Source organism: Vigna umbellata, chromosome 5, assembly GCF_029865625.1.
Source record: "Vigna umbellata cultivar VRB3 chromosome 5, Vumbellata_1.0, whole genome shotgun sequence".
In the NCBI taxonomy this organism is placed as follows: Eukaryota; Viridiplantae; Streptophyta; class Magnoliopsida; order Fabales; family Fabaceae; genus Vigna; species Vigna umbellata.
The window spans coordinates 56,704,236-56,726,557 of record NC_142169.1 but is presented as its reverse complement, the minus strand read 5'-3'; the positions used below and the strand labels follow the sequence as shown (position 1 = coordinate 56,726,557).

The 22,322-nt window shown below is 32.0% G+C and overlaps 2 protein-coding genes across 3 annotated transcripts; one reads left to right on the top strand and one right to left on the bottom strand.

Annotated features, from left to right (window-relative positions):
- Positions 1-1,618: 1,618 nt before the first annotated feature.
- Positions 1,619-14,855, bottom strand: LOC124836275 (6-phosphofructo-2-kinase/fructose-2,6-bisphosphatase-like). 2 transcript variants are annotated; one of them, XM_088116015.1, is made up of 23 exons: positions 14,475-14,855; positions 14,313-14,376; positions 11,755-12,050; positions 11,282-11,401; positions 10,418-10,609; positions 10,200-10,295; positions 9,649-9,747; positions 9,494-9,523; positions 7,259-7,312; positions 6,553-6,606; positions 6,390-6,467; positions 6,209-6,300; positions 6,079-6,136; positions 5,922-5,996; positions 5,069-5,116; positions 3,942-4,039; positions 3,400-3,475; positions 3,069-3,131; positions 2,879-2,970; positions 2,680-2,748; positions 2,534-2,597; positions 2,380-2,445; positions 1,619-1,943 (listed from the first exon to the last, which is right to left on the bottom strand). In XM_088116015.1, the coding sequence occupies exons 1-23, from the start codon at positions 14,655-14,657 to the stop codon at positions 1,866-1,868; spliced, it is 2,145 nt and encodes a 714-aa protein (XP_087972141.1). In that variant the 5' UTR covers positions 14,658-14,855; the 3' UTR covers positions 1,619-1,865. The 2 variants fall into 2 exon arrangements, with proteins under 2 accessions (XP_087972141.1, XP_047167357.1); XM_047311401.2 differs by having other exon boundaries at positions 11,246-11,401; positions 14,475-14,854.
- Positions 14,856-17,392: 2,537 nt separating this feature from the next.
- Positions 17,393-21,387, top strand: LOC124836274 (pre-mRNA-splicing factor SLU7-A-like). The gene is made up of 9 exons (XM_047311400.2): positions 17,393-17,580; positions 18,142-18,305; positions 18,408-18,520; positions 19,012-19,425; positions 19,546-19,681; positions 19,779-20,078; positions 20,276-20,492; positions 20,645-20,748; positions 21,039-21,387. The coding sequence occupies exons 1-9, from the start codon at positions 17,565-17,567 to the stop codon at positions 21,183-21,185; spliced, it is 1,611 nt and encodes a 536-aa protein (XP_047167356.1). The 5' UTR covers positions 17,393-17,564; the 3' UTR covers positions 21,186-21,387.
- The last annotated feature ends 935 nt before the right edge of the window (positions 21,388-22,322 follow it).

Sequence of the window (22,322 nt, the reverse complement as noted above, 5' to 3'; positions counted from 1 at the left end):
GTCAAAATTAAAAACAAAATAATGGAAATAAGAAGTGTACTAGTATTTTGTCATTTTATTTTTTTTTTATTTTGTTTATCAATTATATTTTAGCAAGTGAAAAGGTGAGAAGGCAAAAAATGTTTTTGCTTGGTTATTTAATAAAATGAAAGAAAAATATTCTTCATAAATTCATACTACCTGTTTTTCACCATTTTGAGAAGAAAAAGAGAATGGTATATTTTGATGTATTTAAAACAAAAAATTAATTTTGCTTTTCATCATAGTTATTTAAACTATAATTAAACAAGACAAAAGATCATTTTCATTTTTTTTTTGTGTTTTCGTCCCGTTTCTTTCTTCTGTGTAATAGTAGATGTGAAAACATTTTCCTAAAGAAAAGGATTTTACTACAATAGAGCATTTTAAATAACAATACAAAAAATTGTATAAATCTTAAATAATTACATAAGAAAATAAACTATTATATATACTGTGACAATTATAACATTTTTTTTTGTTAATACATACAATTGAAATGTTATGACAATTACAACATTTACTTTTTTTTCTTGCTAATGTTGAAAGAGAAAGAGATTGAAAATCTAAGTAAACATCCAATTATTGAAAGAAAATAAAATATTATGTAATAAAATAATTATTTTTTAAATTGAATGAAAATAAGAACTAAAGAATATGAAAAATTATTATATAACACCTCTAGATACAAATATCTTTAAACACAAGTTCATACGTCTTCCCTAATAAAACTAAAATATTAAGCTGTTGCCAATAAAAACGCCAAAGACCACACATTTTATATATAAAAAATAAAGTTACTAAGGACTTAAAAGTAATTGACAACAATTCTATAAATAATAAAAAGATAAATACGTCTATAAAAACATCTACATTAACAAAATACTAACATATGTTAACCTAAAAAATATCATAAATATATGATTTAAAGACTTGTGATAAAATGATGTAACCCATATTCCTACTATATTTAATCCATGTAAAGCGACTAAATATATAAAAATAGAGTCTTATCAACCATAGACTTAAAACCATTTAAAAATTGCAAAGTACTTTAATTAAAATTAACAACAAAATCATATTGTCCACTTTACATTTACTTAGTTTAGAGTAGACAAATTCATGTCAAAAGAGGAGTGAATGATATGCAAAAACGGGGAAAAATACCGTATTAAAAGACTAAAAGTTAAGATGGAGAAGTTTCAAACGGAACACTTTTAGAATAAGAAATTAAAAAAATGAAATAAACTTTTACATTTATAAGCTAATTTTACATAGTATTTTTAAATTATTATTTTTAATTTATATATACATTACTTTTAACTAGTAATATTATTACTATTTTATTATTGGTTAAAAGATATATTCTTAGTTGACATAATTATAGTCATATCCACGATGATAAATATTTTGAGTGACTGTAATTTTATCTTATTTTGGATAACATAAAAATGTAATATAATATGTATTTATATTGATTACTTGATGAATATAGAGATATGAGTTTTCTTATAGTAAAACTTACCAAAATTCATTTCATTTTTTCCACCGCCAGTGATATTTACAAAAAAAAAAAAAATAAAGAATTATCACACAACACTTATAATAGTATGGCGTGTGTATTAACTGAATATAATATTTGTGAAAGATATGTCATTTACAGTTGAAGTGAAACAACATTGAATTTGAAGAGCATACCTTGCCTTCAATATGGTAATTTAGAACAATGTAGTCCATTCAGGGCAATATTACATTTTGCCAATAAATTGAAATGATAAGAATGGATAATTGGTTCTAACAACATAGTTAAAGTATAGTAAAAGAAAGAAACTTTTCTTCAACTCATTTCAGTCCATTAGTTTGTATCTTTTTTCTTGGACACCCGTCACTCCCATTTGTATCTCAATTATGGTATGAAGAGGAACCTGGAAATCACAAATCTCACTTTAGATATCTTCACCATTTTCATCATCACTCACCAACTGACATGATGATGAACACCAAAATTTCTAAGCAAAAACTAAATATAAAGCAATATTCATTTCATTAATTAACTAGAAACTGTAGTTTATGCTTTCTAAACTCTTCTTCGATTTAGTACTTGAGATTTTACACATTGTTAGAAATGTTTCACTCTTTCTAGACATGTTGTAGCACAGAAGTGTCCATGCATCATTTCATTTAAAGTATTACCAAGATAAAACACCAAATCTGATTGCAGAATAGTAATAACATCAAGACTGATGATACTGTGTTCAGGTTTTCTCATTTTCTTATCAAGACAATTAGAACAAAGCATCATCGAACTCCATGTTTCATATGCAACAATCTGGTAAACATATATGCACAAGTTCAGGTAACCTCAATATGCGGAATTTCATTCAAAGGCCTGTCAGCAAAATATGCATATAGTGCCCTCAAAACTGCCTGCAATGAGAAGAGTATGGGAAAACCTCACTGATTAGAACAAGACAACCACAGAAGCAGGGATTTAGCTTAATGTCTTGAGTACAACCTGGTGAGATACCACAACAACAGGTGCTCGCTGTCGCTCAAGCTCTATAATTACAGGTTCTAACCTGTATTATTAGTAAAAGTGGAGTTATTTGTATCAGAAAGTTGAAGCAAGGAGCTAAATAATGTTCATAACATAAAATGAACCTTTGAATAACATCCAAGTAAGACTCGCCACGAGGATAACGATACCTAAGCTTGTCCATCTTGCGAGACCTGCAATATGAAAAGAAGAGGGGTTGGATAGTAACCATGACTTGATTATCTTCTAACCCCAAAACCAAAAAGAATTTTCTCATAGTGCTTATTTGATATCTGATAAAGAAAGTCCAAGTTTGCAACGTACTCATATTCCTCTGGCATGTTTTTCTTTATTTCAGCATATGTCATACCATCACACACCCCTGCATTTATCTCATCAAGTGCACGCCATTGTATCTAACATATAGATAGTAGGTCATAATGTGTAAATTTGTGAACTTATTTCTTGTAAAAACATTGTAGTACACAACAATAAGCTTAAGATTGACATTTACCTTGGGAAACCCAACAATTGGACTTGCTGTCAGAATTGTTCGTTGTAGTGTACTAGTCCATATCTACACAACCAGTTACAAAAATCATAAACCATCCATCACTTTAACACTTGCTTATATTATAGATGCTGTTTAGCAGATTCGCATAAATGATGTATAATCATCGGCACTAGAAAACAGTTCAACAAAAATGCTATATGCAGATTTAGCAGACAAGGACTTAGCCATATATGTGTCGAAAGATAATAGCTTCAAGCATCAACTTTGTTTGGGCCTTGAATTTCAAGGAAAATGAGAGATTGAATGAATCTATACAGTTGATAAAGCTTACAGAAGCAGCCCGTTCTGATTTGAGACGCTTTCCAACAAATTTGGCAAGTTTCTTTGAATAAAGTTCCCCAGCCTCACTGTAATAACAAATTGCAGAGCTCTAGGAATTTAGCCAAATATTAAAAATGATTCTAAGAAATGCCAGATATCACATAAAAAAGAGACTACTTACTTACTGAGCCAACATTCAAACATGAGAAATATTTTACCATTTCAAACTTGTATGGAAGTCCTTGAATTTATTATCTAACAACCCTTTGTCTTCCCTCAGAAACCAATGTGACATTATACTAGAAGTCAACAAGCCATATTTCTACAATTGAAAGGGGTGAGGGGGAGATTGAAGAAAAAGAACACAGGGAATCTTAAATTTCAAATAATAAAACCCCACTTTCAACAATGTAGTTGTTAATAAATCAAAACAGTGGTCAGATTGTTCGTGTACTGATTTATATTCATATCTCTTCCTTTTCTACGTCTAATATCACCCTCAATTTTAAATTTACATGAGTAGCAACTTAAAGACCAAAACTAAGAAAATACCTTATTGCAGTATCTCCTCCAATTCTGCCTCTCACATTATCCTGACTTTCCCCATGTCGAGTAAGTAATATTGGGCGTGGAGTAAGATGTGTATTTACCTGCCTCATATAAATTGAGGTTCATAAAAATGTATGAAACTAAATAGAAGAAAAGTTCTGGTTATTCATAAGAAAGTAGCATTGATACAGAGTCTATGCATTACTTTGTAGATATTAGTTTTATGAAATACATAACTTTTTCCAATCATTAATCTTCTATACAAACCATTTTCATTTTATAACTATGACACCAAGACAAGCATGTCCATTTAAGTCAAATTTAGACTGAGCAGTGAAATATCCTCAGTAATATTTTCCAGGGATAATAACATGCATTTATGATTAAATATAAAAAAATAGTTAATTAGCTCATGTTTCCATAAAGTTAACATGAGTCAACTTGGACACTATATTAGCTACCTATTAATTATCGTAAACCTCTCTTATGTAAGCATACAATACAATGGTTCAACTCGATAATATTTTACCCTTTATCTGGTCAAGAATTTCAAACCCCGGCCTACTAAATTTAATATTTCACTTTCCTGCATCATGTCGTCAGCATTATTCCTAACTCAAAATTGAAGAAACATAATCTGCTAGTAATTAATAGCTATCCATCTTGTCCACAGTCTACAAAAGCCACTTTGTTCTTTCAGATAGAGTAGAATTCTTCATGATTTGAATTCAGCTAAAAAAACTTAGCATTTGAGGACTTATAATGAAAGTATCATAAAAATGTTCTCTTGATTTTTAGAAGATTCTGTTCTTGCATCTGACCTATAAACGATAAAGTCAAACCCTGCCAAGAAAAAGCATTGTACCCTAAAAGAACACTGACTTTTCACAAGACCAATGGTGAAAGCTCAATTATGCATTTAATCACATAAGTCAAACAAAGTATTTAAATCACATAATGCTGGTTAATTTTAATTTCAAAGGATAAAAGTTCAGGTGATATGCCATTTACATTTTGCCAATATTGGATAAAGTAAGTATATTAATCAACTTAATTGTTTATTTTGTTTGTGCATGTATGCAAATATTCGACAGTAATTTTGGTATTTAACTACATTTAACAAAGCTTACCAAGAAAAAGACAATTCGTCCAGGAAGGTAACCACTGATATTGTTCACCTAGACCAAAAGACAGATGTTATCAACAATTAACAAATCAAAGCCACACTTGAAACTAAATTGGTAGAGCAAAACTCAAGGACATGCACACAGGTACTATACTTCAATCTTAGCTAGTGTTCACAAAAGTAAGAAGACCCATGAATTCTAAGACAAGAAAAAAGGTCTGAGTTCAGTGCTTAGCCACTCTGTCAGTGATCACGAGTTCACCCACCCATCAACATAATTTAAAGCACTAAAACTCTTCCTAGCTTGTCGGTCTTCTACTATGCTAGTTCAGATGCTTTTTAGTGACTTATTGTACACCATAACACTTTCATACGATAGCAATACTCCTTTCAAATACTAATTCTTCACAGCACAAATAAATCTTGAATTTTGTGCTTTCAGTCAACCATGGAATAAATAAATAAGACAAAGAGAAATAAAAAAAAATACTATAATGATTTAATGTTACGTGTGAAACTAAACAATTTCCATTTCCAAGATACTGGAATTAAGATGTCACTGCAACTACAATTTACACCTAGTTTCTATTAGAGTCTGGTAAAAATTACTAACGTGACCTAAGTCACTGACTGAAGAGAGCTGGTTCCCAAACCATTGTAGATGGAACACCATGATGGAAAGGGAAAGAACACATTCACTATGCTGCTGAACTACACATTTTTTAACATTTTTGCATCTTCTACAATTATCAACACATGCTAATCACATCACAGAATATTACTACCATACAAGAAATCTCTGACTAGCCAACTTACCAATCAACTACGTAAAAGGATTATGTTCAATGAAAGCTTACTTGTATTTGTCCACCATGTCCACTGACCATATCAATCATTTTTATGTAAGATCCTTCATTTACAGTTTCATATGCCTGGTGCATGGAATCAACATTATTTAAGGAAAAAGCTCAGCTTGAACAGTCATTAAAAGAACATGGTATGATATACACATACCTTTTCATAATTGGCAAGACGGTTTTTAAAGTCTTGCAATCCAGCCTCAAAATCTGGCCTGCATAAGAAAGTTAATTGCATATGTATCCATATAGCCATCAAAATATCACTGGTTTTAAATGAACATTACTCTTCTGCATAATCAGGACTTTGCTGAATTTTCAGACGGATATTCCTTTCAATTATATTTACATCATTGCATATTGTTTCAAGGAAGATTATCTACAATGAAAACACAACTATGATCAGAACAGTTCAAAATTAAATATATTATTCATATTGTATGCTTATTTCAGTTCCATCGTGACTACCTTGCATCTTCCTTTAGCCAATTTTATCAGCATATCTCTTCGTTCCTTGCTACTGTTTGTAGCATCAAATATCCCAACCTAAATCCAAATTAAAACTTAACAAAAAAAAGAGAAAGAAATAACACATTAAAATAACAAAAATATACAACAAAAATGAACTTACCTGGCCGCCTTCTTGCATCCAAGAGAACATATCTTCAAATGCCAGTGCTGCTACCTAATGGCACGTGATATATTAAAACTATGTGCACAGAGAAAGGGTCAACGTGGTGTCAACTTTATGAGAAACATTATAAATCAAATATTTGAAGTAACACTATATTGAAAGTTAACACGGTCTAAAAACGTTGATGCCTGCTAGTATGAATTTTTCTTTTGTTTAATTTATTCTAGATTAGCTGGGTGGGTTTACTTTATATTAACAGACTTCTTCAAAATAAATCGGATGACAGTATTAACATTTTTTGCGGAGAAAAACTGCTTTAACAAGGGAACACATGAAATATGAATTTTCCCGTCCTTTTTGAGGTCTTGTGCTATGCTGTACATCATGTAGAGTATTCGAACATGATAAATATTACTTTTATTCAGAAACAGTGGCATGGATGATTCAGGAAACAAAAAACAGTCAGTTTGGCTTCCTTGGAAGGCCCAATAACAAAAGTTTGTTAAATGAGTTCATGAAATAATAGTCCCATGGAAAGATTCAACAAAATATAGCAGCAAAATCATCATAGAATTTTAAATAATTAGTAATAATAAATTATTATGGCCTGGCATGCATGCTATAGGTTTTATTAGGTCAGTTATCACAGACCTGCAGCTAATCTACTAATATTAAATAATTATAAGAAATAGATAAAAACTACCTCATTGCGAGCCTCCATGCCTTCAGGATTATCAGCTCGAAAGAAATCAGCAGACTGCAGAGAAGAATGACATGATTAAGATTGCCCAAGGAAATCTGAGGCTACTGGTGCAACATTATGATTTTCAGAACATATCATTTAGAAAGGGAATCATGTTAGGAGACCCACATTTAAGGCTCTCCTATCAAATGGACTATGTACCAAAGTCCTAAAAATTGATTCTTCTGTTCAGTGTTGGGTTGCATCTGTAAAGTGAAGCTATCATGGACCTTAACCCTTAAAGGATTAGTCTTTTGGTTTGTTTGAAGAATTAAGTCATTATAGAAAATAGAATCTGCCAAGTAGTGAATATTTCATTTGCTTTTTTCTTTGTTACATTCTGTTATTTGATTGTGCAGCCAATGATTGATGCATCTTTTTGCACGCACGCGCACATACACACACACACACACACACACATATATATATATATATATATATATATATATATATATATATATAGGCAGGAAATCATGATTTCATTCTTATTCCTATTTTCATAGTCTTGGTTGGTTATCATTAATCAATAGAATAGTATCCTATTCTATCGTCTCATTATGTGGAAACTTTTCAACTACAAGACATTATATTTGAACATCGACGATGGTAGGATTATAAAATTCATTCTTGGAGTGTTAGCTCAATATAACAGATTCTTTAACTGTTTAGAATACTATACTTTCAACCTTCCATCTTATGTACGAATTTCATTATGCAAATATTCAAGTTCAGCACAAGGAAATTGTAACAATATACTAGTTCCATATTTCAACCCCACAGGGATTTCATTTGAAAGGGTGTGTTATAAAACCATTTTTTTTGTCTCCTACAGCCTAATAAGCTTTTAGGTCAAGTGACTTGGATTCATTAAGAAGTGGATCTTCGTGAATACCTGTTTTAAGGATAAATAAACTGAATTGCTTACTTACTAATTGAAGCCAATGTCTACTATCTACCAATGAAAGGTCAAACAATAGTTTAAAAAAAATGAAAAATAGTTGACACCTTACACCTGAACAGAATCTATACATGAATTTTGTTCTCAATTTTTGGTGAATTTACAAAATAGGACATTGAGGCGTGGGTTTTAAAAGGTGCTACATTTTGGTTCCATAAAAGAGGAATGGAACAGAGGAGACATATAGAACAGATCGTTATTTCCATTTTGCTCTGTCTGAATGTGAAATGCTACATCAGTACAGAATTTGACACCACACTCATAATTATTTATCTAAGGTATAAAATTCGCAAATCATGAAAACCAGCACCCCATTAAAATCATCATGAAGTCCCTGAGCATCAACAACTGTAGACTTCTCTTCAGTGTGAATTCCCTAGTTATTCAAACTAGATTTCCTTTCTGACCCACTGTCAAACGAGTAATGCTGCAAACATACCCATTTAGGCACAAAATGTCACATTCCTACACTATATTATTGGTGGTGGAGCTGGGTCAACTATTCAATTGAATGATATTGAGCATGCTTCCAATTTCTTCTATAGAACCAAGTGGCCCAGTTCTTTCCAAATTATGCTTATTTTCATATTCACATTCCTGCTTATATTTAAAACTCACAAATACAAATCAATATGTGCCAGAGGGACAGCAATGGAAGTGATAATAAATACAGAAGTTGTAGGTGTGTCAAACCAAAACCCTGCCTAGGGTTATCTCATAACTGAGAGGAGTGGTATGTGTGTATGTATGGAGCATTGCTCTAGTTAAAAAGACACAATCACTAACCATCAAAGTTTTAGCAAATTATCCACTTAATTACCTTCTTTTCACTTTTTAAACTCGAAGCCTATTCCAAGGTAATGAACTTGAGTCCCACAAGAGAAGAGATTCTTGTGAGAGGTTTATAGTGCCTTGAGCTCTCCAACTACAATCACTAGCTTATATGGAGCAATTCTACTAAGGTTCTTATCATATGGTATCAGAATTTTACCACACTTTCTTCACCCTATACTTTCTGCATTACCATGAACCAGATATTCTTATGATGATCAGTATCACGCATCAGTATATAGTACTACATGCAATGAGGGAAACAAATAAAAGCAAAAAATAAAGCAACAACTATATAAGTGAGACATTTTTCTGCAATCATGATAACTTTTTGCTATTCAATATACGTAGCTATGCAGATAATCATTAAATGAGAAGGAAAAAGTTATTTCACAGATAAACATTACCTGATTAACTCCATGCTTAAGGCGACGATACTGTGACATCAAAAAACAAGTGTTAATATTCAAAGTTCATACATGAGAATTAATGTATTTCCAGTTTATTACTAAGTGAAAATATACTGATCAAATAAATAAATTGTGCTAAGAATGTGAACAACCTTCCCAACATTGAAGTGTTTGGTATTATGACCTAACCAACGAAGATATCTTGTAAGTTTAGCTGCTGTGAAAGTTTTACCTCTGGCGGGCAGACCCACCTACATAAAAGTAATTTCTAAATTCAAGCTTTTGGCGTATATTCTAAAGTAACTTACAACTAGAACTCCACATTGCACAATAAAAAACAGTGACCAAGAATTACTAAAACTATGGATATTAATGAGAAATTAATGCAGCAGATTAATGAAGAATTCAAGAAAAAATTTATTATAAAACAAATAAATATTATTCAGATTGCTCCTAAACATTTACAAGTCAAAGGCTTAAATAGAATGCATAATGAAAAGGATAATGGGAAAATAAATTATAAAAGGAAACAAAACAAGATAGAAACTACCATAGGGAACTAGACAAGATAGAAATAATCATAGGAAACTAAATATCTCGTAACATAATGGAAACCAGGAAACAAAATCGTCCCATGACAAAAGAGAAACTAATTACCAAGATTAGAATATGTAACTAAATACTCATCATGCCAGAATAATACCAGGATAATTGCCAAATGTCTATCTTCCTTGGGACCCATCATCTGATCAGCAACAGCTGCTGCAGCAACCGCTCCAGCAGCAGCTGGCATTGAATTCTATCAATAAAAAGGCAAAGGAGAAGAAACGATTATTTGTGAACAACCTCACAACATGATAAGTTACTTGACATGCAATAAGTTTGAACAATAAACAAGAAATGGAAATCATTTATACACACCTTAGTATCAGCAGAGAAAATATTTGAACTAGAAGATTTTACAAGTCTAGGAGATCCAACACCTCTATCAACAAAAAGTCCCCTCTGACTCTCTTGCCTTTGCAGAGGCGAAAATGTTCCAACTGACTTGGATTCAACCATTCCAGAACTTTGAAACGTCTTAGATGAATCAGGAACGATAACCTCCATCTCCTGATTGGAACATCAGCATAACCTATTAGATGTAATGAATTACGTGTTGCAGGAGGAAGAGTCAATGTAAATGTTATAATTACGTAAACAAGAAGATGATTCTATATAATAAGGAATATCTAAATTGTATATATGTGTGTCTGTGTCAAAGAGAGAGAGTCAAATTAACACTCTGTAGAAATCATCATCTGCCTGCTAGTCATAGATGTCGAGACAAACAGAAGAGGTTTCATTTTCAATCTTAAAAGAATTAATCTTACACAAATACAGTTACATATCCACTACAAATACAGAAAAAAGGTTCACGAGAAAGAACCAAATTTACACATTATTTTAATGTCAAGCATCCATCTGATAATCAAATTTAAGGAGCACAGAACACATGTTCAATCTTGAACCAATTAAATTCTTTAGTACATCCAATTGCAGGCATTACAAAAAAAGAAAAATTGAAGATTCATGGTAAAAAAATGAACAGGTTGAAAATAAGCACTTAAAAAAATTTGTTAAAAGGATAACAATAAACTGATTAAAGTTTTTTATTAGTCAGTTATCCTCACAGAAATAAGCTGTAAAAACTAGTAGTTCATTTAGAAAGTATGACGTAATCAAAGAATGCAGCTTTGAAAGAAAAACCTTGATGGGATATGAATTGCTGCCAGACCCACTAACCATTGACCTTGGATTCTCTGTCAAGTTAGCTGCATATACATGGGCTGTGTTTGCAGAAGTTTCTGGAGTTGGGACAACATAATGCTCAAGATCAAGTTCCAAACCCACAGAAGAACCATTCTGGACCAAAAAATAAAGTAAGCCTAAATCACTTGAAGCTTGACAATAAACATTGCACGTAGGATCCCCAATAGATTAGAAAAATACTGCAAACAAAGTTGCTATTAAAGAAATCTCCTTATTACATTACATCACATATTAAACAATCAAATGAAAAATAAACTGGAACATAAAATTGACCAATATTTTGGCACTATTTGAAAAACACTGCTTAGAAAAAGGTGAGGTTTTAAGTGCAAGATATCCCACACGTGCATACTATCTAAAACCTCAGAACTAGATTAACATTATGTGAGACAGGAGATTACAAAGTAAAATGAAAGTGCCAAGAAGGATTCTTTTTTTCAGCTTACCTCACCACCTGGTTGAGGTGCTGAATTTATGCTGACATCAGGAATCCATCTCACAGATGAAGGACGGAAATTATCCTGATAAGCCCTCCAACTAGCAGCAAGGTCAAATGGAGAAACCCTGTCTGCTTTGACAAACACTTGATACTCAAGAACTTCACCGTTATCAAGCCTAAACAATGCAAGTCTGGCATCCTCTTGCAATGCTCCCCCAACAAGCAGGTGGCTTGGACCCTCCTCAACAAAGCATGGTACATTGCTGTCCTTAGGCTTCAATAGGAATTTGAAATCCAAGGTTTCTGAAACCCACATAGAATTCAAAAGTCTAAACATCCCTTCAATTTCAGTAATGTCACAATCATGCACATCACATTTCCATAACCTAATTCCTTTCATTCCACAGAATAGCCAGGACACCTTAATACTGGATTCCTTCTTATGGTAAAGGCACAAAGCCATTGGTAAGAGTCACATTATGCTTCCTTTTTTTTCCCTATATCCTCTGAATCTTAAGACATTATGTACTATTTTATTAAACATACTTTTGTTAAGTGAATGAGATAAGGAAAAGAAAGAGACAAAGGGTTAATTACATTTTAAAATTTTAGTCCATATAATATACTGATTTTTTTGGTTACCTTTTATCTTTTACTTTAAAATAGTTCTTTTATATTCATTTTTTTGCATTAGTCTTTGTTGCTTCCTAGTTGCCAATAACCGGTGAGGTGCATCTCATTGCACACACTTACACAATTTTTATTTTAATATTTTTAAAAGATATGTTTGCACTAGTTGTTCCACAAGTACTTATACAAGAGAAAAATAAGAAAAAAGTAAAACAAAGTTCTCCATAGTTAAAATTAGTTACATAAATTTAAAATAAAAATTTAGAGAAATGACATGACAGAGATTGTAGAAAAATGCATAAGCTAATTTTTTATTTATGGAGAAGTTAATTTCAATTTTTTTCTTACTTTTCTCTCCTAAAAGTGCTTATGAAAAAGTTTGTTCAAACAAACCCAAAGACAGTTAATTTTTTTAGTCCCTCACTATCTAACTTTTCCCTTCTCCCAGCAATTTCCAGCACCTTCCTACATCCCAGATCCATGCACACAGACATATTCATAAAGCAAGAGACAAATTATTTTGAATGCAAAAAAATAAAATAAAAAAACTTAGAACTGCACATGTAAGTCAAAGCAAACAAAGCAAGGAAAGGAAAAAAGCATTATCCTGGTATGTAGAACAACCAAGCTAAACTCTCAAACCCACACATAATTCAAAAACCAACACCCTTTTAATTTCACTATTGACACAATCAAGCACAACACACTTTCATAACCAAAATCAATTCATTTCCCAATATTGCTAAGACACCTTAATACCAGATTGTGATCGAAACAAAGTCATTGTTAAGAGTCAAACATTTTAACTGAAATCCTACCCAGTAAAGGAAAGATTCTTAATGAGCTATATTTGTTGGCCAATTTTACTGCAATCCTACCCAGTAAAGGAAAGATTCTTAATGAGCTATATTTGTTGGCCAATTTTACTGCAATCCTACCGAATAATATGTGTGAGACTTTAGAGCACTGAAAAAATTGTCTTTCTACTTTCTTTATTATTTTCCCCGCAACCTTCTTAGATAATAGTAGCAGTCAGCCTAACAACTTTGGTGTTTTGATTTTTATCAGCATGCCTCCCAAACCTTCATCCAAGGATCATGATGATCCTCTCAAAACCATCCATGAGATGCTTACTTCCTTACAAGCTAGTTTGGAGGCTAAAGGTGACCATTCCTTGCTTCTAACCAACCTTAGACAACCGTCACGAAATTCTCCAAGCTTCCATTACCTCCCTCACCAACAACGTTTCCCCCTTCTCTACTACCATTCTACGACCCCCACTTCACCATCATCACTACAAACACTTTATCATTATGTTCTCTCCCAAACATTGGCCTACCCTTACCTCTCACCACCAACCCCATTTACTATATGCCATATCCCCTTATGCTTACTCAACCCCTACCTCCTCCACCTCCTTCCTACAATGTTAATACTACCATTGCCCCGTTTCACCACTCCCCCATGCATCCTTTTCACTCCTCCTTGTGTCATTCAACCCTCTTCACACACTCACCCTTCCTCCTTCATTCCACCCCCCAAAACTGCAACTAGTGACTTTTGGTGGCTCGCAACCTCTTCACACTTTATTTCAAGTTGAACAGTTCCTTTCCCTTTACCAGGTTTCTCTTAAACAATTCCTACATATGGCTTCCCTCTACATTTTCAGTAAATCACTGGAAAATCGTTTTGGCCCCTCCTCCTACCAAAACCACCTAGCTGAATTCTTCAAGCTCTACCAAGCATATTTTAAGAAAATTTGAAATCATGGGATTTCCCATGAGGTCACACTAAATTGCTCTTTGTCAACTTCTACAGAATCACACTAATTTGTGATTGGTTTATAGTTAAAAATTGATTTTACTGAATGACCACTAAACTAAGATTAAACTGGGAAACTGAGACAGAAACAAAAGACAGAGCAAAAGGTATTACCGTGATTAGGAGGGACAACAAAACTAAGTTCCCACATTGATACCGATTCCCGCTCCATGAATAGCTAACACGAAAACCAAAAAGGAATGAGAAACAAGGAAAAAGAAGACATACCCAGAAGAAAATGGGGGAAAATGAGATAAGGGAAGGGACAAAACTTACAGCTTTGGAAGGATCCCAAGAGCCGACGAGAGGAAGAGAGCCAAAAACGTGAGGAACAAGGTCCCCAGTGAGCTTGCGATTCTCCATCTTTAGAGAGACGTAGAGTTGGCCACCCGCTTGGTGGAGCCCGTCACTCTCTTCCTTTCCCCCTTCCTCCTCATCCTTCGATGTCCCCGTTCCCATATCTCTGGAGAATTCTCCTTTGATGATTCTGCAAAAGCAAAAGAAAAAAAAGTGTGTTTGAAAGGTATTATTGTGTGTGTGGATGTGAATGGATTAATGGATAGGTAGAAGAAAAGGGATGGGTATGTCCTGTGTTGATTTTGGTTTGATATGGATAATGGGGTTCGGAATTGGAAAGTGAGAATGAGAAAGGATGTTGTGTGTGTTGGTCTTGGACCCTTTATACCTCTCTCTTTCTTGTGCTTTTTGGTTGTGCCACTATTTTGGCTATGTCCATGTGCATAACCGTATCACCTCCTTTACACGTGTTACTTCATCAATGAATGAATGAATCTGAAACTGAACCATTTTGCATCTTTGTTTGTACTTTCTCTTTTCATATATGTTTACTATTTCCTTTTTAGGTCGCACCAAAACTAGTAAGTAGTTAGCAACTGATTCTCTCAGAAAAAAAGGTATTTCTGATTCTGATTCTCAGTCATTTTATTTTTTCATAATATAGGTAACTGGTTTATACTTATTTTTCATCCATGAACAGATAAATTATATTAATCAACTTAATCAATGACCAACTAACTATTCATGTGGATAAATGAATCCCTTGTTTATATAAAATAATTCATTATTTTCCACTTATTTATTTGAGTCCTGTGTTTTAAATTTAATTTAATCTTACAAAATTAAAATTTCCACTTATTTATATATTAAATTAACCTTATCTTGCTGATTTAAAAATTTTAACATTATAATGTTTAATTTTATAAAAATAAAATTTCTTGTCATTAAACTCTTATATTTACAAAGAGAGATAAATATAACAGGAATACAGGGAAGTAAGGATAAATGATGGCAGTAATAAAGTGTTTAAAAATATTTCATATCTGTTACCCCCAACAATTTAGAATTAATAGTGATAAGTTTTGTTATCCATTTTTAAAGATAAAGCATCACTTCTTTTCTATATGATTGTTGCCTTTATCTGGCTGGTTGACTTTTCTACCTTTTTGACAATAATTTCATAGTGTTTTATAATCTATAAACAAATAGTTTATTATGCGAAAGGAAGATGTACTAATCAATTATTTTTACTTTCACAATTGAAATTTCAATTTAATACTTTACAAACAAATAATCTTTTTTTCCAAAAAGTGTATTTTGGAATATATATATATATATATATATATATATATATATATATATATATATATATATTAGGAATCTCATTCTAAACCCTAAAAATATAGTAGTTGATATTCTATTTTTCGGAACAAAGTTTTTCAATTAAATATCCATGAATCTTTCAAAGATTTTTTATATTTACATAGATAAATTTTGGACTCTAAGATATTACTGATAAGGGTTTTGAAGGAGAAATTCAATAATAATAAAATTTGATTCAAACATATAAAAAAAATCATATCAATTCTTATCTAAAACTTTAAAGTAATGAATTTTTTGATTTTTTTTCTTTATGTATTAATTAATATTCTTATGTCTATTTGTCGTACTTAAATTTTCTAACACTTCATCTGATTGACATTTTATAAAATATATTAAATTTAAATTTCATTATCTTAAATGCCTAGCTAAATAAACTTTAAAATTCTTACATAATAACAAAAGTTATTAAGTCCCCACGCATGGGTGGAAAAACATGTGGTGAAGATGGAGAAATAAGTTAGTTGGCACATGTGTGGTTCTGAGGTGTCATAGTGTTTGGATAAGGCCAGTCAGAAGTTGAACTTCCCAATAAAACGTGGGACCCTCTTTGAATTTAAGTGGGTCGATCTAACAAAAATATATATATACAAAATAAAAAACTGGATTTTTGTTTTCTTTTATTTACTTTATCGACTGAATTATCTAGTTCAAACTAACATGAAAAATCTAAACGAAAACATTTATTATATTTAAGTATAATATTATATGTTGAAAAATATGTTAATAGGTAATAAATATATGTTAGTAGTTCTTTTAATATAGTTTTATTGCATAATTTAATATATTTATATTTATATATTGATAAATATCAAAACATAATAATAAGATTGTAATATAAATTTTATGTAATTTATTTATTGATATAAGATAAAGTTAAGATCATGAACATTTCTCTCTGCTTGAAAAAATTTCAGTATCAAATAGTATCTTTCTAAAAAAACTTGTTATACTTTTTGGAAAATATTTAAGAATTTTATCATAAAGGTAAAAAAAGTAATAAAAAACATAATATATATATATAATTTTATATGCTACTAACAAATAATTTTTCAAGTTATTTGTTAACTAACATTGTTCAAGTCAAAATTTATATTAATTTTTTTTAATATAATAAAATATTTATAAATTTATTATTTTTTCAATTTATTTATTAACATTATAATTATAGACCGAAATTATCTTAATCAACATATGTCTGAATAAAATATAAAAATAAAAGATAAGTTATAAAACAAGATCTAACAATTGTGGAACTGAATAAAATAAAATTATTTTATAGAATCTGTTTCTATTTCGAGAGAATTTTTTTTATTATATATATATATATATATATATATATATATATAATAAAATATATACTATTTATTATAATTTAATAAAAAGTCTTATTAGTTTTGGATAAAAAAGATAGGGAAAGTGTAAAACAAACGGGAGTGTAAAAAGTAATCACGGATTTGTAGATAAGCCCATTTGTTTTTGAACATCTGTTTTAATGTGCTTTGGAACGGAGGCTGCTAAACATAAAAGATAGAAGGATCGCAAGCTCCGAAAAATAGGAGATAAAAAATAGAAGGAGGATAGCAAATTTAAGTAGCAAAATCAAAATCAAAATCACTGCGATTCCATCTCGATCCTCTTCTTCGTTTTTGTCTTCGATCTTCAATTTGTCTCTGCGTACTTCACACCATGGCTACCGCTTCAGGTACTGCTTTCTCCCTTCCAATTCTCAGATTTTCATTTTCTAGGGTTTCTGTTGTCAGCCCCCACCCTTTAAATCCTTCTCTTATTTATTTTTTCCTAAACCTGCTCATTTTTATGGGCGACTTCAATTTTTTTATTCGACAGTGCTCTTTGTTTTTTGTAATTTTTATTTCTTTCGGGATTGGCTGTTGTTTCGTTCGTGCATGTCCAGGTCCCCATCAAATTACAATTCAAATCTATTAATAGCTACTCGTCATGATTTGAATTAATAGATGATAGAAACTAGATGGAATTTTGGCAAGGTTTAGAGAGCGTGATGCATTTTTTTTTTCTTCAGACTAGTTTAGTATTGTTGGCAAGTATCAGAATTGGATTCGGATATGTGTAGAAAAATTGAAGTAGTGTGGCTTCATAGCTCTTAGGTTAATTGGTTTGAGATTGTTTGCACCATTTGTCAATTTTCACTTTTTAATTTTAATTGAATTTTAAACATGATCATGTTTGTCTCATTTTACCTCATACATCACTGTTTTTTTTTTAACTTTTTTGGCATGGATTTCAGTGGCATTTAAATCCAGGGAGGACCATCGGAAACAGATTGAGTTGGAGGAGGCACGAAAAGCGGGGCTTGCGCCAGCTGAACTTGATGAGGATGGGAAGGAAATCAACCCTCATATTCCCCAGTATATGTCATCTGCGCCTTGGTATCTTAATGCCGAGAGACCTGTAAGTGTTTCCACTTTTTAGAGTTATTGAGATCGGTAGGAATTTGGGGTGTTTGATGTATAAAAATTAACATTTTCTTTTGTCCCATTGTTATGCTTGTAGAGTTTGAAACATCAAAGAAAATGGAAATCTGATCCCAATTACACCAAATCATGGTACGACAGAGGTGCTAAAATTCATCAGGCAGACAAGTATAGAAAAGGCGCATGCGAAAAGTAAGTGATCTTTATCTGTCAAATATCTGAGCATTTGTTTGTGTTTAATGTATACTTCTTGTCTGAGAAACAACTTGTAAACTCTTGATTAAACATTTACTAGTTATTGGTTATAAGACAATAAATAAATATGATGTTTACTTGCTTGTCAATTTTTTCCTGAAAGTAATGTGTTTAGGTAGACACTCGCTTAATCAGTCAATGTGTATTTTAGGTTTTCGAAGTCTGAATCCTTTATTTAGTTTTTGTAGTGTTATTTAAACTTCATGATAATGGCTGCAAGTTGGACTGTATATAGCATAACAGATGACTTAGTTATTTATGTTTTTACCTTATAACTTCATTACTTATGAGTAAGTGAATATGTTATTTGATATGTTTTGTTATTAAGACATGTTTTTTAAATATTATCTTTCAAATCCCGTAAACTATTTGACAACCAGGCTTGTCTCTGAATTTATTTATGGACCACTCCAATCTTCTTGTTACAGTTGTGGAGCTATGACACATGATGTGAAGTCATGTATGGAAAGACCACGAAAAGTGGGAGCAAAATGGACAAACACTCACATTGCCCCTGATGAAAAGATAGAAACTTTTGAGCTTGACTATGATGGAAAACGGGACAGGTGGAATGGTTATGACGCATCTACTTATGCTCGAGTCATTGAGAGGTATGAAGCTAGAGATGAAGCACGAAAGAAGTACCTGAAAGAACAACAGCTTAAGAAATTGGAGAAGAGCAACCAAAATGGTGAGGATGCTGCAAGTGATGAGGATGAAGATGAAGATGAAGATGATCTGAGGGTAGATGAAGCAAAGGTTGATGAGAGCAAGCAAATGGACTTTGCAAAGGTTGAGAAGCGTGTGCGTACAACAGGTGGTGGGAGCACAGGAACTGTGAGGTAATTTTTATGTTACCGTCATTTTAATACATCTGGCCCGTTTAATTTGTCTTATATTTAAGGTTATCTATTTCGTTGTTTATTTTAGATGAATTGGAGCTGAAATATTTTTTTCCACAGGAATTTACGTATTCGAGAGGATACTGCAAAATATCTTCTTAATCTTGATGTTAATTCAGCACATTATGATCCCAAGACCAGATCCATGCGAGAGGATCCACTTCCAGATGCTGATCCAAATGAAAAGTTCTATGGGGTAACTTGTCTCTTGAATGAAAATTTGTAACACTTTAACTTGTTTCTACTGCTATCTGTAATCTTGTATTTAGACTGAACCTGCTTTTGTACTGTAGGGTGATAACCAATATAGAAATAGTGGGCAAGCTTTGGAATTTAAGGAGTTGAACATCCATGCTTGGGAAGCATTTGAAAAGGGACAAGATGTTCACATGCAAGCGGCCCCATCACAAGCTGAATTAGTCCATAAGAGTTTCCTTATCCGGAGTGAGGAGCTGAAACATCAAACAAAGAAAACAATTATTGAGAAGTATGGCAATGCTGCTGATGAGAACAAGCCTCCAAGAGAACTTCTGCTAGGCCAAACCGAAATGCAAGTTGAGTATGATCGTGCTGGTAGAATAATTAAAGGCCAGGTGAGAATTGTATTCTAAATCTGACAGAGCACCATTGTAATTTGCTTATAAATCTTAAATATCCTTGGTAGTGGGACTTTTTCATGATCTGTTAACGTTTTGGGTTTTACCATGACTTTTAGTTTTGACCTTAATGTTTCTGCTTTATGGTTACTTGAGACTAGATTTAATTGTTATTTATCTGATGTTTCCAACAGGAAGCAGCAGTCCCCAGGAGCAAGTATGAAGAAGATATTTACATTAACAACCATACAACTGTGTGGGGCTCATGGTGGAAGGATCACCAGTGGGGCTATAAGTGCTGCAAGCAGACAATACGAAATAGCTATTGCACTGGTGCTGCTGGTATTGAGGCTGCTGAAGCTGCAAGTGATCTTATGAAAGCAAATATTGCCCGTAAGGAGGCTGCTACAGGTTCGTTCACTGACAAACATCACATCTATGTTGTTTCTCTACCTCTATCTCGTTCCTTTCCTATTTGTTTTTACTTTTTGTTTGTTTGTCAATTTTGTTTAATTGTATTTAGCATGTCTTTATTAATCACTATCATTTTAATGAACCTATAGACGATCCTGCACCTGTGGATGAGAAAAAGCTTGCTACGTGGGGTACTGATGTCCCAGATGGTTTAGTTCTAGATGAGAAATTGCTTGCTGATGCACTCAAGAAGGTAAATCTCATTCTATTGTGTGTGGGTACTGGGTATTTGTTAGTGTCATTCTTCATCTTAATTGTACCGACTGGAATTAATTATATTTTTTTGCCAACAAGTCTGTCGACCTTAATTACCAAGGATACGACACGTTTGATTTAAACTAAATTTTGTACATAATTTCTTGTAACAAATATGGCTTTACATTATGGATGTCCATTTGTAGTGTAAAATGTATTTTTCTGGAGCATTCAATCTTTTGAGATGTAGTTATTCTGACATTTATATATACAAACGTTGTTTAACAGGAAGATCTAAGGAAGAGGGAAGAGAAAGATGAGAGGAAACGCAAGTATAATGTCAGATGGAACGATGAGGTTACTGAAGAAGATATGGAAGCATACAGAATGAAGAAAGTACATCATGATGATCCAATGAAAGATTTCCTTCACTAACCTTCAAAATAATCTATCTTTCATTGAAAGTCAGGAGCCGGGGGAAACTATTGATTTTCATGTATAGTTTTTTATGCATCGGTTAATCACTTCTGATGTCTTTAATGCCAGTGTAACATTTTATCAACCTTTAAAAGTTCGTTTGCTTGAGTGTTGTGTAAAATGAAAGAGTAATATAATGGGTTGATTGAAAATTGTTAAATTGCTGTGGGTACGTGCAGAATAAATAGTAATGGGTGTTTTAATGTATAAAAATATATTAAATATTCGTGTGGAGTGTTTAATTTAACCCAGATTATTGATGGTATATTAAATTAACAACATTAAATAAAGAGGGATATACAATTTCAAAATTTGATCATATACTTAAAAAATGATATCTCGGCGGCTAGGTTTTATTATTTAAGTATACACAATTTTAAGAGTGGTCTATTAGATTGAAGAAGGTATGATTTGCTTTATTAAACAGTTCTTACGTAGGCGCATATGCATGCTTGTCAAATTCACCAGTGAATTGTGAGCATCACCCATTCATGTGAAGACAATTCAGGATGTACATTTGTGACCATTTTAACTTTTGAATAATATGGGTAATGATCATTTGCCTAATGCTTGATACCAGTATTCCCATTTTAAATTCTTGAAATGCTGGTCTAATTTGATCTTATTTCTCATTAATATGATTCTTCAAGAGATTCTCTCATATAAACGAATAAACGTTTCAAGTTTGGTATTACATATGAGCGGTTTAACAGGGTGATATAATTGTTCCAAAAAAACTTGACTGAGTTCTGTTTTAAATAATTTCGAAATCATTTTAAAGTGTAATTTAACCCCAAAATTGCATTATGAAAAATAAATATATTTATAAAAACAAAATTAAGAATTAAATTATTTTTTTTTAGTTTAGGAGTTAACAATTGTTATTATATAGAGATTGTGCGGTTTTGTATATCACACGATAAAACTGTTTTAATTTAGAGATTGCGCAAGAAGATTGAATAAAAAGAACTAATAGCATATTATTATTATAAAGTTTAAAAAATGATAAAAAGTCGAAGTTTGTTATAAGGAAATTGTTGTGAATTTATGATTATGCCTTGAGAATGTGAACCCATTATCCTAAGGATGAGAATG

What these genes read in the sequence shown, in the direction of transcription:
- LOC124836275 (XM_047311401.2), bottom strand. Translation starts at nt 14,657, where the DNA reads ATGGGAACGGGGACATCGAAGGATGAGGAGGAAGGGGGAAAGGAAGAG. An exon ending in AGTCCTGATTATGCAGAAGA is followed by an intron (nt 6,137 to 6,208) that starts GTAATGTTCATT and finishes TTTCTTATGCAG; the next exon opens with GCCAGATTTTGAGGCTGGAT. An exon ending in CAATTGTTGGGTTTCCCAAG is followed by an intron (nt 2,971 to 3,068) that starts GTAAATGTCAAT and finishes TCTATATGTTAG; the next exon opens with ATACAATGGCGTGCACTTGA.
- LOC124836274 (XM_047311400.2), top strand. An exon ending in AGAAAAGGCGCATGCGAAAA is followed by an intron (nt 18,521 to 19,011) that starts GTAAGTGATCTT and finishes TTCTTGTTACAG; the next exon opens with TTGTGGAGCTATGACACATG. An exon ending in CCGTAAGGAGGCTGCTACAG is followed by an intron (nt 20,493 to 20,644) that starts GTTCGTTCACTG and finishes ATGAACCTATAG; the next exon opens with ACGATCCTGCACCTGTGGAT.